This window comes from Tachysurus vachellii, chromosome 4, assembly GCF_030014155.1.
Source record: "Tachysurus vachellii isolate PV-2020 chromosome 4, HZAU_Pvac_v1, whole genome shotgun sequence".
NCBI lineage: Eukaryota > Metazoa > Chordata > Actinopteri > Siluriformes > Bagridae > Tachysurus > Tachysurus vachellii.
The window spans coordinates 32,928,140-32,943,139 of NC_083463.1; the positions used below are offsets into that span (position 1 = coordinate 32,928,140).

Sequence of the window (15,000 nt, forward strand, 5' to 3'; positions counted from 1 at the left end):
TTTATATTTCCTGATGTCTGATATTTTAGCTTTTATCTGTTTTATAAATGAATCACTGCTGCTCTTGATGTTGAAGCTGAAGCTCAGTATCTAACATTAATGAGCTCGGTGTTACATCTGAGCTGCAAACCTGAGCACCAGGGGAAGGAGTTAAAGAGTAAAAATGATGGTGTGTCACTAGAGTTTGTTTAGTTATTAATGCAGTAACGAACAGTGTGAGGAACAGTGTGAGGAACAGTGTGAAGAACAGTGTGAAGAACAGTGTGAGGAACAGTGTGAGGAACAGTGTGAGGAACAGTGTGAGGAACAGTGTGAAGAACAGTGTGAAGAATAAACACAGATAATGTGTTTAAATCTATTTTATGTCTAGATCCTAAGATGGAGTTCCTGCAGCTGACCATGACTGAGGTTTTAAAGAGGCAGAACTCCAAAACCAAAAGGAACTACAATCAGGTAAATGAAGAGATTATTCTCAGTAACTGAGAGAGAAGACGAAGATTTAGGACGAGTGACGATTCTCTTAAACACAAATCTGTTGAGATAAAAATCTGAAGTGCAGGAAGGAAGCAGGGTTTAGAGATGGTGCAAAAAACACAGCACGCGACCAAACACAAACACAGTGAGCATGCCATATACAGCGTAAACACACACACACACACGCACACACTCCGCACCAACAGCCACCAGAGCACCAGTGTTTGTCACTGCAGCTTTTCTTACCTTGGTGTTTTTGTTTTGTGTCAGTGAGCCACAAAACTCCCTCCTCTTTCACTTTGAGTCTGAAACGCTGAAAAAAAAGTTGCTGTGATTCACTTTTTAATATTGTTTATTCCTGTTTAAGTAAAACATTTTAAAGTTATTAAAACATTTTATTCTAATCTCTAGACATTAAAACATTTTATTCTAATCTCTAGACATTAAAACATTTTATTCTAATCTCTAGACATTAAAACATTTTATTCTAATCTCTAGACATTAAAACACATCAATGAAATAAAGATTTCAACACTCATTAACAGATATAATGAAAAGAGATTTGTTCTTTATCTGTGTTTAGAAGAATCCACACAATATCTAAGTTCTCTGTGTGTGTGTGTGTGTGTGTGTGTGTGTGTCTGTGTGCAGCAGCTGAGTGTAACTCAGGTGAAGGTGGACAGGTTTCGTGTCTGTGGATCTGGAAACACGACGTTTGCTGTCTGTTTAGATCAGGATGAGAAAAAGATTTTACAGAGCGTCACACGGTACACACACACTTACACACACACTTACACACACACTTACACACACACTTACACACACACTTACACACACTCTCACACACACACACATACACACACTCACACACACACACACTTACACACACTCTCATACACACTCTCATACACACACTCACACACACACACTCACACACACACTTACACACACACTCTCACACATACACACACTCACACACACTCACACACACACACATACACACACTCACACACACACTCACTTACTCACACTCACTTACTCACACACACTCACACACACACTCACACACTTACACACACACACACACACACACACACTCACACACACTCTCACACACACTCACACACACACTCACACACTTACACACACACTCACACACACTTACACACACACACTCACACACACACATACACACACTTACACACACACATACACACACATACATACACACACACAAACACACACACACTTACACAAACACACACGCACACATTCACTCACTGTGTGTGTGTGTGTGTCTAACAGGTGTGAGGTGTCGGTGTGTTATAAGCCAGACAGTTGTTCTGATTGGCTGAAGGTGAGAGCTCTCTCCAGTCAGATGGAGCAAACATTCTGTTCTCTGCTCTGTTTACCGATCTCCACCTTCAGTGGACCCCAGCCGTGACCCGCTGGACCTCGACTCGACTCCCTACTGATGAACCTCATTAATGTTCAGTAGATGTTTTCAGCTCAGGGTAAAATCACTGTTAAGATTGCAGACCTCAGCACTGACACTGTTTATAGTTTTGCACCAAAAACACTGTATAATCTTTATTATAAATCTTATTGGAATGAACTCCATGTTTAACCAAAGTTATGTGTAATTACAGTGTGTACTTTAACGACAAAAATCTATCAGTGCCATGTTCTGACCCGCTGAAGCTTCAAGGCCACGATGTTAAATATGTGTCCTGCAGCTCAGTAAGATTTTTATTAATGGTTTAAAAATAAAGCCCTTTTTCCTTTGTGGAGTTTAAGAGTGATATTAAAACACTGAAGCCTGAGGATAGGATCATGTTATTCATTCAGGATCTTTTTAAATAGAGGAGAAACTCTGCTGAGGAAAATATGTGTGTGTGTGTGGGGAGTGGGGGGGGGATGTGTGTGTGGGGGTGTGCGAATGTGTGTGTGCGTGCGTGTGTGTGTGTGTGTGTGCGCGCGCATGTGTGGTTGGGGGGGTGTATGTGTGTATGTGTGTGTGGGGGTGTGCGAATGTGTGCGAATGTGTGTGGGGGGGGGTGCGTGAGTGTGTGCGAATGTGTGTGTGTGTGTGTGTATGATTTCTGTCATACTGAGATCCTCTCTGAAGCAGAGCTCCTGATATGGTACTTTTTAATTGTAGGTGCTTGTTGTTTGTTTAAATTAAACCATGTGGATGTAAAGACTGAGTGTAAATAAAAACCTTTATCACTGATTTCTGTGACTCTTTAATTACATCCCAGACACAATCCCAGTGTAAAAGTGAAGCTAAACCAGTGCTTTAAAATACTGAATAAAATCAAGATTTCTTGTTTTTATTACAAAATTGTAATTTACATTTTGTTTCACTTTGTTTTGTTTCTCATTATTGCAGAATTCTAATAAATAATAATTATAATGATAATAAAATGATTATTAGAAACAAAATGTTTTAAACAAATCTATTTTAATACAATTTGATAAATTTTAACATTTTTGTATAGAGATATTTATAAATGCAGTTTCTGTGTAAATCTGTATACAAATAAAAAGTGCATTAATTAACAGCTCTTCATCTGTTGTGTTTAGAGATGAAGGGACAGATCAGAGGATGCTTTTATATTTTTGTTAATGATGTTTAATTAATTTATTAATATTAGAAGTAGTTTCTCTTCATGACTGTCATTATTATTATTATTATTATTATTATTATTATTATTATTATTATAACGTGTTTGTTGGAGTGTTTGTTTCCCCTTATGACCAGCAGGGGGCGCTGTTGTTCTACTGAACTACGTCATCTTTTTTAAAACCAAACCATTAAACCATTCAAACCATTAGATCCTAACAGGAAAATCTTTTGAAAATGACATCATACACTGGGACTGTTAATAATAAATGAAACAATATTTTTATACAATTTAAGCGACATTAGAGATAATGAATGAAATATATCTAATGTGGCATTGGGGTGTGTGTGTGTGTGTGTGTGTGTGTGTGTGTGTGTGTGTGTGTGTGTGTGTGTGTGTGTGTGTGTGTTTGCGGTTTTTTCCAGTCTGATTTATGGAAAAATATCTTTCCTCTCTCTCTCTCTCTCTCTCTCTCTCTCTCTCTCTCTCTCTCTCTCTCTCTCTCTCTCTCTCTCTCTTCCCCAAGTAAGAAAGTAAGAGCATCTGAAATCTTCATTATATCTCACTTCAGACTTGCAACAGAACTTTATACACTGAGAATGAAGGAAAAAAGCACAAAGTTAAAACCAAGAAACACACACACACATCTCACACACATACACACACATCTCACAGCCCCTCTCTCTCTGTGATGTGTGTTCAGCCTCAGTGCACTTCCTCATATTGTTTTACTCTGTGTGTGTGTGTGTGTGTGTGTCTGCCTGTGTGTGTGTGTGTGTCTGCCTGTGTGTGTGTGTCTGCCTGTGTGTGTGTGTGTGTGTGTGTGTCTGCCTGTGTGTGTGTGTGTCTGGGTGTGTCTATGTGTGTGTGTGTGTGTGTGTGTGTGTGTGTGTGTGTGTGTGTGTGTGTGAATTCTGAATATTTTAAGCTTTTCTCCACCTTCAGCTTTCAAGCATCTTTCCCCAAACCCAGAGTCCTTCAGTCTGTTCCAAACTGATCAAGTCAAGAGCTTTTATTATCATTTACACCATATATATGTGACACAGTACACAGTGACATGACACAACGTTCCTCCAGGACCAGGGAGCTACACAGAACATCACAGAGATAAGGACTGAAGTAAGTTAGTCCTACACACATAAAGTGTATCTGTACAACCTGGTGTACACAGTGTGAGACACAAGACAAGAAGACAGTGCAGGACAAAAGACATTGCAGACAAACTATACAAGACATTAAACAAAAGAGCATAAACAGTGTGTATAAACATCATGTAAACAGTTTTATATGGTGGTGCTGTAGACATGGATGTATATTGGAACTGATAAGGATCAGTTCAGTCCATACAGTTGTGTGTGTGTGTCTGTGTGTCTGTGTGTCTGTGTGTGTGTGTATTGTGCTCGGTACAGTTCAGTTCAGTTATTGATGAGTCTGTTGTGGCTTGTGGAAAGAAACTGTTACACAGTCTGGTCATGAGGCCCAAAGAGTGTGGGGTGAAGAGTGTGTGTGAGGGGTGGGTGGGGAGAAGAGTGTGTGTGAGGGGTGGGTGGGGTGAGGAGTGTGTGTGAGGGGTGTGTGGGGTAAAGAGTGTGTGTGAGGGGTGTGTGGGGTAAAGAGTGTGTGTGAGGGGTGTGTGGGGTAAAGAGTGTGTGTGAGGGGTGTGTGGGGTGAAGAGTGTGTGTGAGGGGTGTGTGGGGTGAAGAGTGTGTGTGAGGGGTGGGTGGGGTAAAGAGTGTGTGTGAGGGGTGTGTGGGGTAAAGAGTGTGTGTGAGGGGTGTGTGGGGTGAAGAGTGTGTGTGAGGGGTGTGTGGGGTAAAGAGTGTGTGTGAGGGGTGGGTGGGGTGAAGAGTGTGTGTGAGGGGTGGGTGGGGTGAAGAGTGTGTGTGAGGGGTGTGTGGGGTAAAGAGTGTGTGTGAGGGGTGTGTGGGGTAAAGAGTGTGTGTGAGGGGTGGGTGGGGAGAAGAGTGTGTGTGGGGTGGGTGGGGTGAAGAGTGTGTGTGAGGGGTGTGTGGGGTAAAGAGTGTGTGTGAGGGGTGTGTGGGGTGAAGAGTGTGTGTGAGGGGTGTGTGGGGTAAAGAGTGTGTGTGAGGGGTGGGTGGGGTGAAGAGTGTGTGTGAGGGGTGGGTGGGGTGAAGAGTGTGTGTGAGGGGTGGGTGGGGTGAAGAGTGTGTGTGAGGGGTGGGTGGGGTGAAGAGTGTGTTTGAGGGGTGGGTGGGGTGAAGAGTGTGTCTGAGGGGTGTGTGGGGTGAAGAGTGTGTGTGAGGGGTGTGTGGGGTAAAGAGTGTGTGTGAGGGGTGTGTGTGGTGAAGAGTGTGTGTGAGGGGTGTGTGAGGTGAAGAGTGTGTGTGAGGGGTGTGTGAGGTGAAGAGTGTGTGTGAGGGGTGTGTGAGGTGAAGAGTGTGTGTGAGGGGTGTGTGTGGTGAAGAGTGTGTGTGAGGGGTGTGTGAGGTGAAGAGTGTGTGAGGTCCACAATGCTGTTGGCTTTGTGGATGCAGTGTGTGGTGTAAGTGTCCATGATAGAGGGAAGAGAGACCCCAATGATCTTCTCAGCTGTCCTCACTCTCCACTGCAGGGTCTTGAGATCAGAGATGGTGCAGTTCACAAACCAGACAGTGATGCAGCTGCTCAGGATGATCTCAATGGTCCCTCTGTAGAACATGGTTAGAAGGGGGGGGGGTTGGGCTTCCTCAGCCTTTGTAAGAAGTAGAGACGCTGCTGGACTTTCTTGGTGATGGAGCTGGTGCTCTTGATGATCTCTACAGATGATCCGTCGATGTTCAGCAGAGAGTGGTCGCTCTGTGCTCTCCTGAAGTCAACAACCATCTCTTTAGTTTCATCCACATTCAGAGACAGGTTGTTGGCTCTACACCAGACAGTTAGATGTTGCACCTTCTCTCTGTATGCTGACTCGTCGTTCTTGTTGATGAGACCCACCACAGTCGTGTCATCAGTGAACTTGATGATATGGTTCGATCTGTGCCTTGCTGCTCAGTCGTGAGTCAGCAGAGTGAACAGCAGTGGACTGAGCACGCAGCCCTGAGGGGCTCCAGTGTTCAGTGTGGTGGTGCTGGAGATGCAGTTCCTGATCCGGACTGACTGAGGTCTCAGAGTCAGGAAGTCCAGGATCTAGTTGCAGAGGGAGGTGTTCAGTCCCAGCAGGTTCAGCTTCAAAATCAGGTGCTGAGGGATGATTGTGTTAAATGCTGAACTAAAGTCTATGTACAGCATTCTCACCTCACACATTCTCACTCTCTCTTTCTCTCACTTTCTCTCTCTCTCTCTCTCTCTCTCTCTCTCTCTCTCTCTCTCTCTCTCTCTCTCTCTCTCTCTCTCTCTCTCTCTCTCTCTCATATATATATCTCTGTTCTACAAAAGGTGTTTCCTATTATTTCAATGTTACTGCAGTTCATCTTTATAGACACTGAGTAAAGCGGGTCTGTGTGTGTGTGTGTGTGTGTTTGCGTGTGTGTTTGCGTGTGTGTTTGGACATGGTACTTTTTCAGGTTAAATATAACTTTCTGTATTTCCGCCTACACATTTAGAAAGCCAGGAAACACATCAGTTCCTCTCTCTCTCTCTCTCTCTCTCTCTCTCTCTCTCTCTCTCTCTCTCACACACACACACACACAGGACATTTTGTGGTTTTGAATGTTGCTGAAACAGTGCACTTCATCTATAGATGCCATTTTGCTCAAAACACAGAGTGAACAAACACACACGCTCACACACACTCGCACACATGCACACGTACACATACACACACACACACACACACACTCTCTCTCTCTCTGCCCCAGTTGTACTGCGGTTGTTTAAAGTGTATGCAAGGTTACAGCACAGCAAGACAGAGAGATAGCTAGAGAGATTGTGTGTGTGTGTGTGTGTGTGTGTGTGTGTGTGTGTGTGTGTGTGTGTGTGTGTGTGTGTCTACAGTACAGTCAGTCACCACATTTCCTCAACTAGTTGAAAATAGCTGAAGATGTTACAGTGAGATTCTGTTCATTTCTGTTCTTTGTGTTTCTCATTACACAGCTTTCTTCTGGATATAAAAACAGAATAAAAATGTAGAAATTTATTACAAAATCAATTTATGATTAAAACTTTTATTACAGACAACAGAGTTGAGATACACACACACACACACACACACACACACACACACACAAACACACACACGCAAACACACACACATCTGTGTATAGGATGTGGGCTGATTTACTGCAGAGGGAACAGGAAATAGTCCACACATTTATAAAAGGTGTATTTCAGAGCCAGTGTGTACAGTGCGTGTGTGTGTGTGTGTGAGTGTGTGTGTGTGTGTGTGTGTACTGTGTGTGTGTGTTTGATGTGATTGTTTTTTACACACTATTACACATGTATAAATGAGCTGTATAAATAATGATATTATTATAAAGATTTAAACATTACAGCTAACTAACCCTAACTGCTGATAGCTAGCTAGCATAAAAATGGCAGTGAATATGACACTTTAACTATAATTAGCATTACAGTGGTTAATCTGAGCTCACAATATTTACCCCAGTGACTGGTTTATTCTTTCATCACTAACAAGCTCTACAGTGTTAGTGCACTTAACAGTAATAACTCATTAACCCTCATCATTAACATCTTGTTTTCTCTGCTCTGGTCTGTGGGTGTTACACATCTATTCCCACAGTAATAACATTCAGTTCTGCTCATTAACATTCTTATAAGTGAAGAAAAAAGTGAAGAAAGCTGAATAAATAGTGCAATATATAATGAGTGTTTACTGCCAGAGTTTGGGTTAAATATAGACGTGATCACTCCTAATGTACAATCAGGCATTCACACAGACACACACACAGATACACAAACACACACACACAAACACACACACACACAAACACACACACACACACAAACAAACACAGATACACAAACACACACACAAACACACTCACACACAAACACACACACAAACACAGACAGACACACACACAAACACACACAAACACAGACACACACACACAAACACACACACAAACACAGACACACACAAACACACGCACACAAACACACACACAAACACAGACACACACACACACACACTTTTCTCACACCTCTAGTAAACACTCCTTGTGCACCCTATGAACTTTCCTCTGTTTATTCCATCCTCTACACACACACTGTCTCTCTTCCTCCTCCCTCCCTCTCTTGCTCTCTCTCTTTCCGTCTCTCTCTCTGACTGTCTGTGTGTGTGTGTGTGTGTGTATAGATAGAGGAAGTGTTACTCGGCGTGTCTCTCTCTCCCTCTCAGTCGACATCATGTGCATAGCGATGTAGCCCACAGATGTAGTCTCTACAAAACAGGTCAGAGAATGGAACTGGAATGTTCTTATAACTTGTGTGTGTGTGTGTGTGTGTGTGTGTGTGTGTGTGTGTGTGTGTGTGTGTGTGTGTGTGTGTGTGTGTGTGTGTGTGTGTGTTGAAAATGTGGCTAGTTTTGCTTAATGGTTAGCAGAGATGAACAAGTCTGATTTAGTTTCTGTTTTTGCTTCACTTTTCATGTGTTTCTTCCACCTCGTCTTTGGGCACTGTGTGTGTGTGTGTGTGTGTGTGTGTGTGTGTGTGTGTGTGTGTGTGTGTGTGCCTGTGCCTGTGTGTTTGTCATACTAGGAGAAAGAAAGTTTGGCTAAGTTGAGAACAGATTAAGGAACAGAATGTCTGAGTCAGCTCTCTCTGTGTGTGTGTGTGTGTGTGTTGCAGTAGAACATACATTTGCTTCTTTCCATCCTAGCGACCACCAGCAGTGACATCATCATGCTCACATGGCATCGTGGGTAAACTCTAGTGACTGTAGTATGGACGCAGCAGGTACTGGTTCTGGTTCTGAGTCTTATAAATGTTATTAAATATTAATAAATGTATTATTATCACGTTAAAAAACCTTTAATTACTTCATAAATGTGAGAGTTTAGAGTGTGTGTATGTGTGTGCGTGTGTGTGTGTGTGTGTGTGTGATGTGTTTGTAGAACTTGCAGCTATGGATTCAGAAATCTACCGAAGCCTACAGGCGATTCTGAGAGAACTGGACACCCCACAGTGTGTGGGCAATAAAGGTAACACACTCACCTGGTCAGAGGTCCGTGTACTGTGTACTGTCTGTGTAGCAGTACCAATACTGTGTGTGTGTGTGTGTGTGTGTGTGTTTAGGAATGCTAAGGTGGACTTTGCATAAGAAGGTTCAGTGTGATCCTCAGAAGAGCCTTGCTTTGGTCCGAGTAACTCTCAAGGAGCTGGAAAGAGTAAGACACTGTGTGTGTGTGTGTGTGTGTGTGTGTGTGTGTGTGTGTGTTACAGAACTATTTAGGAGTGTCTATAGATAGTGTGATAATGTAGATCACATTCAGATAACAGATGAATGAATGACAGGTGTTTATAAACTGCTTGTGCCTGTTTAATTATTATGTAGGTAAAGGTTATTGAGATAAGGAGGCGGAGTCACTAATCTTTAATGTTTTTATTTAATATTTTATGTCATGTTCACAGGCTGAGAGAGTCGACATGAAATCCCACATCATCCCACTGTTACACACTCTCATGTACGCCGTCATACAGGTAGTGTGCTAATAGTTTATCAAATAGTTTCTTATTAAAATTAAACATGCAAATCATAATGTGTGTGTGTCTGTGTGTGTGTCTGTGTGTGTATGTGTGTGTCTGTGTGTGCATGTGTGTGTCTGTGTGTCTGTGTGTGTCTATGTGTGCGTGTGTGTGTATGTGTGTGTATGTGTGTATGTGTGTGTCTGTGTGTGCATGTGTGTGTCTGTGTGTGTCTGTGTGTGCATGTGTGTGTCTGTGTGTGTGTGTCTGTGTGTGTCTGTGTGTGTGTCTGTGTGTGTGTCTGTGTGTGTCTGTGTGTGTGTCTGTGTGTGTGTCTGTGTGTGTCTGTGTGTGTCTGTGTGTGTGCGTGTGTGTGTCTGTGTGTGTCTGTGTGTCTGTGTCTGTGTCTGTGTGTGTCTGTGTGTGTCTGTGTGTGTCTGTGTGTGTGTGTCTGTGTGTGCGTGTGTGTGTCTGTGTGTGTGTGTGTCTGTGTGTGTCTGTGTGTGTGTGTGTCTGTGTGTGTCTGTGTGTGTGTGTGTCTGTGTGTGTGTCTGTGTGTGTGTCTGTGTGTGTCTGTGTGTGTGTGTGTCTGTGTGTGTGTGTCTGTGTGTGTGTCTGTGTGTGTGTCTGTGTGTGTGTCTGTGTGTGTGTCTGTGTGTGTGTTGCAGGTGGCGTACATTCCTGATGTTCTGTATAAAAGGCTTTACGAGTCATGTAAGAGGATGCTGACGCTGCCAGAGCCGTTCTGTATTGTAGGGCTCAATTACACTAGACAGTTAAAAACAGAGACACATACCCCAGGTATCTCTCTCACTCACACACACACACACACACACACACACACACACACACACACACACACACACAGTTATAGATATATTAGGTGTGTTTGTAGTGTTTAGAGTACAGGTCTATGTCTGTGAGGTTAATTTCAGGTTTGCTGCAGTTTCAAATAAATTAATATCAAATACTTCAGGAATAACTTTTATATATCATTTAAACTGTAACTTCCTTCAAAAGTTTGTCTTCAAATGTTGCTGTTTTTTTAAGTGACTCCGTTAATCAGTAAGTGACTCAGTAACTGAGTGACTGACTCCGTAATTTACTTACTGACTCTGTAACTCAGTGACTGACTCCGTAATTTACTTACTGACTCTGTAACTCAGTGACTGACTCCGTAATTTACTTACTGACTCTGTAACTCAGTGACTGACTCTGTAACTTACTGACTCTGTAACTCAGTGACTGACTCTGTAACTTACTGACTCTGTAACTCAGTGACTGACTCTGTAACTTACTGACTCTGTAATTTACTTACTGACTCTGTAACTTACTGACTCTGTAACTCAGTGACTGACTCTGTAACTTACTGACTCTGTAATTTACTTACTGACTCTGTAACTTACTGACTCTGTAACTCAGTGACTGACTCTGTAATTTACTTACTGACTCTGTAACTTACTGACTGTAACTCAGTGACTGACTCTGTAATTTACTTACTGACTCTGTAATTTACTGACTCTGTAACTCAGTGACTCCGCCTCTTTTACTCATTACCTTCACCTAAAAATATGGCAGATGTAAATGTGTATATAAATATATATATGTGGAAGTTTCAAATGTTAATATTTCATTCAGAACACAACACAGATGACATCAAATGTTTAAACTGAGAAAATTTATCATTTTAAGGCAAAAATAAGTTGATTTTAAATTTCATGGCATCAACACATCTCAAAAAAGCTGGAACAAGGCCATGTTTCCCACAGTGTGGCATCAACTCTTCTTTTTATACCAGTCTGCAGACGTCTGGGGACTGAGGAGACAAGTCGCTCAAGTTTAGAATAGGAATGTTGTCCCATTCTTGTCTAATACAGGCTTCTAGTTGCTCATCTGTCTCAGGTCACATTACCTTTGTCACATCTTCCTCTTTATGATGCGCCAAATGTTTTCTATGGGTGAAATCTCTGGACTGCAGGCTGCCATTTCAGTACCCGGATCCTTCTTCTACGCAGCCATGATGTTGTAACTGATGCAGTATGTGGTCTGGCATCGTCATGTTGGGAAATGTAAGGTCTTCCCTGAAAGAGACGACGTCTGGATGGAAGCGTATGTTGTTCTAGAACTTGGATCTACCTTTCAGCATTGATGGTGCCTTTCCAGATGTGTAAGCTGCCCATGCCACACACACTCATGTAACCCCATACCATCAGAGATGCAGGCTTCTGAACTGAGCACTGATAACAACGTGGGTTGTCCTTGTCCTCTGTAGTCCAGATGACATGACGTCCAGTTTTCCAAAAACAGAAGTTCACATTTTGATTCGTCTGACCACAGAACAGTTTCCACTTTGCCACAGTCCATGTTAAATGATCCTTGGCCCAGAGAAAACGCCTGCGCTTCTGGATCATGTTTAGATACGGCTTCTTTTTTGACCTATAGAGTTTTAGCCGGACGGCGAATGGCTCGGTGGATTGTGTTCACTGACAATGTTTTCTGGAAGTTCCTGAGCCCATGTTGTGGTTTCCATTACAGTAACATTCCTGTATGTGATGCAGTGACGTCTCAGGGCCAGAAGATCACGGGCACCAGTACGGTTCTCCGACCTTGACCCTTACACACAGAGATTGTTCCAGATTCTCTGAACCTTTGGATGATATTATACACTGTAGATGATGAGAACGTCAAACTCTTTGCAATTTTTCTCTGAGAAACTCCTTTCTGATTTTGCTCCACTATTTTTCACCACAGCATCGGGGGAATCGGTGATCCTCTGTCCATCCTGACGTCTGAGAGACACGGCCACACTGACAGGCTCTTTTTATACCCAGTCATGTTCCTAATTGACTAAATAATTTACAAATTGGTCCTCCAGCTGTTCCTTATACGTACATGTAACTTTTCCGGCCTCTTATTGCTACGTGTCCCAACTTTTTTGGATTGTGTAGCTCTCATGAAACCCAAAATGAGCCAATATTTAGCATGAAATTTCAAAATGTCTCACTTTCAACATTTGATATGTTATCTGTATTCTATTGTGAATAAAATATACGTTTATGACATTTGTAAATTATTGCATTCCTTTTTTATTCACAATTTGTACAGTGTCCCAACTTTGTGTGTGTAAAATTACAGAAGAAAGAAACTCATAAAAAAGTATTTTTTCTTTTTAATTTTTATTTTTTGGGCTTTGTTTCATTATAATATAAACTTGTAATAAAGTAATGATGTGTAAAGCATTAATTGTGTGTGTGTGTGTGTGTGTGTGTGTGTGTGTGTGTGTGCCAGGACTACTGTATCTAAAGACGCTTATGGCTGAACACAGTCTGAGGAATGAAAATTATCCTTTACAAGAGCAGTAAGTACACACACACACATACACACACATATACATACACACACACACACACACACACACACACTCACACATTCCCTATAGAATAACTCAGTATAATGTCTGTTACTGACTCAGACTGGTTTGACCTGTTTACCTGTTTCTGTTTTTTCTGTCATTCAGTGATGTATAATAAACTTCCTTCTCTGTAACTCACACACTTCATTAATACATTTTATTAAATAACTTCCTGTCTCTGTCGGTCCGTGTCATCCCTAACTCCACCCACAGCCATGTGTCTGTATAATAATGCTGCTCATGTTGGACAGTAAAAGACTTGGTGTTATTGTGTTAGAGGAAAGTAATGAACAGCGGGTTGTGTGATGAAGCAGCATTACTGAACACTCTACAGGTGATGATTGTCCTCCAGCTGCTCGTCTCTTCCTGTTCTATTCCTCTCACACTGCAGTCATCTGTTTACATTCACATTTAATGTAATGAAACGTTGTGTTTTACTGCCTGACTCAGACGGGGGTTTGGCCCAAACATGGCAACCCTGCAGCATTGTGTGTAAATACATTGTTTGCATTGTTTGTTCATTTCTGTTCTTATTTTCAGGACAGTGTGTCTCATTCTCTGGACTTTCTCTCTCTTACACACACACACACACACACACACACACACACACACACACACACACACACACACACACACACACACAAACCTGTGTTTTCTTCCTTTACAGTGTGTTAATGAGTGATCTGTCCAGTGAATGTGTTAGAGCAGGAGACCCACACACACACCACTGGAACTACAAACACATTGTACACAGAAACACACAGACACACACACAGACAAACACACATACACACTCCTAACATACTCTGGTTTACCGCAGTACATTAATGTGACTGTCACCTGATACTGATTAATTGATTTTTAAACAAGAAGTTGGTTAATTCTTTGTGTGTGTGTGTTTGTGTGTGTGTGTGTGTTTATGTTCGCAGTGTGTTTGTGTTTGCAGATCCAGTTGTGTTCTCAGAGTCTCTGTGCTCAGTGTTGAGGGAAGATCTGGAGGCTGAGGGTCGGACGGAGACACAGCTCAGCTACATGCGTGATGTCATACAGCGCCTTCTACAGGCCACTCTGGGAGAGGACAACTGTCATGGACCAACCCTCACACGTGCCCTGGAGGTCTCTTTATCTCTCTCTCTCTCACACACACACACACACACACACACACACACACACAATCACTCAAAGGTTTTGTTTTTCTAAAATTCACAACTGTGGAGGAGGACAAAGACATCAGAGTCTTTAGTCTGAGAATCAGACACCTCACAGGTCCTCATTCAACATCTAACAGCTTTATCCACTAAACACCAGTCTCATCTTCCACCATGAGGAAATATCTCCAGGAGGCTGGACTCCAGGAAACAGGCAGAGGTTCAGTGATGACGATGCATCTGTGACTCAGTAAACAGAAATAGTTCGAATGCGGAAGAACACAGAAAGAGGATTAATGGCAAAAACAGCAGTTGTGGACAGACGAGTGTGTGTCTGAGGTGCAAAATAAATGGAGGACCTCATGAAGCCATCTGTGAAGTCTGATGGAGGAAATGTGATGTGCTGTAGTGGTTGTATAGAACACAAGGAGATGAAAACTCCAGGCAGGTGATGATGCTGAGAGTCTCCATCAGTCTAAAGGATTAAAAAAGCAACACGTGTAATAGCTTCTGGAAGAACTGGGAATTGTGGCGGGATCAAGAGCTTCAAGAACACACAGACAGAACAGAAGTACACACACACACACAAAGAACAGAAGTACACACACACAAACACAGAACAGAGGTATACTGTACACACACACAGAACAGAAGTACACACACACACACAGAACAGAGGTATACACACACACAGAACAGACGTAAACACACACATACACACACACAGAACAGAGGTATACACACACAGAACAGA

The 15,000-nt window shown here is 42.3% G+C and overlaps 2 protein-coding genes across 7 annotated transcripts in view; both read left to right on the forward strand.

Annotated features, from left to right (window-relative positions):
• pik3r5 (phosphoinositide-3-kinase, regulatory subunit 5) overlaps positions 1–2,258 on the forward strand; it is a 20,910-nt gene extending 18,652 nt beyond the window's left edge. For 2 of the 4 annotated variants that reach the window (XM_060869094.1, XM_060869092.1), the window contains exons 16-18: positions 371–453; positions 1,129–1,241; positions 1,780–2,258. In XM_060869094.1, the coding sequence (XP_060725077.1) occupies positions 371–453; positions 1,129–1,241; positions 1,780–1,918 (335 nt within the window). In that variant the 3' untranslated portion in view covers positions 1,919–2,258. Of the gene's footprint in view, positions 1–370; positions 454–1,125; positions 1,242–1,779 lie in introns of all 4 variants that reach the window. The other 2 variants (XM_060869091.1, XM_060869093.1) reach the window with 1 other exon arrangement.
• Positions 2,259–8,313: 6,055 nt separating this feature from the next.
• LOC132845069 (phosphoinositide 3-kinase regulatory subunit 6) overlaps positions 8,314–15,000 on the forward strand; it is a 13,658-nt gene continuing 6,971 nt past the window's right edge. Inside the window, exons 1-8 of one of the 3 annotated variants that reach the window (XM_060869095.1) lie at positions 8,314–8,453; positions 8,881–8,957; positions 9,116–9,202; positions 9,297–9,388; positions 9,633–9,701; positions 10,355–10,487; positions 12,975–13,044; positions 14,028–14,214. In XM_060869095.1, coding sequence (XP_060725078.1) covers positions 8,912–8,957; positions 9,116–9,202; positions 9,297–9,388; positions 9,633–9,701; positions 10,355–10,487; positions 12,975–13,044; positions 14,028–14,214 — 684 coding nt within the window. In that variant the 5' untranslated portion in view covers positions 8,314–8,453; positions 8,881–8,911. Of the gene's footprint in view, positions 8,454–8,849; positions 8,958–9,115; positions 9,203–9,296; positions 9,389–9,632; positions 9,702–10,354; positions 10,488–12,974; positions 13,045–14,027; positions 14,215–15,000 lie in introns of all 3 variants that reach the window. The other 2 variants (XM_060869096.1, XM_060869097.1) reach the window with 2 other exon arrangements.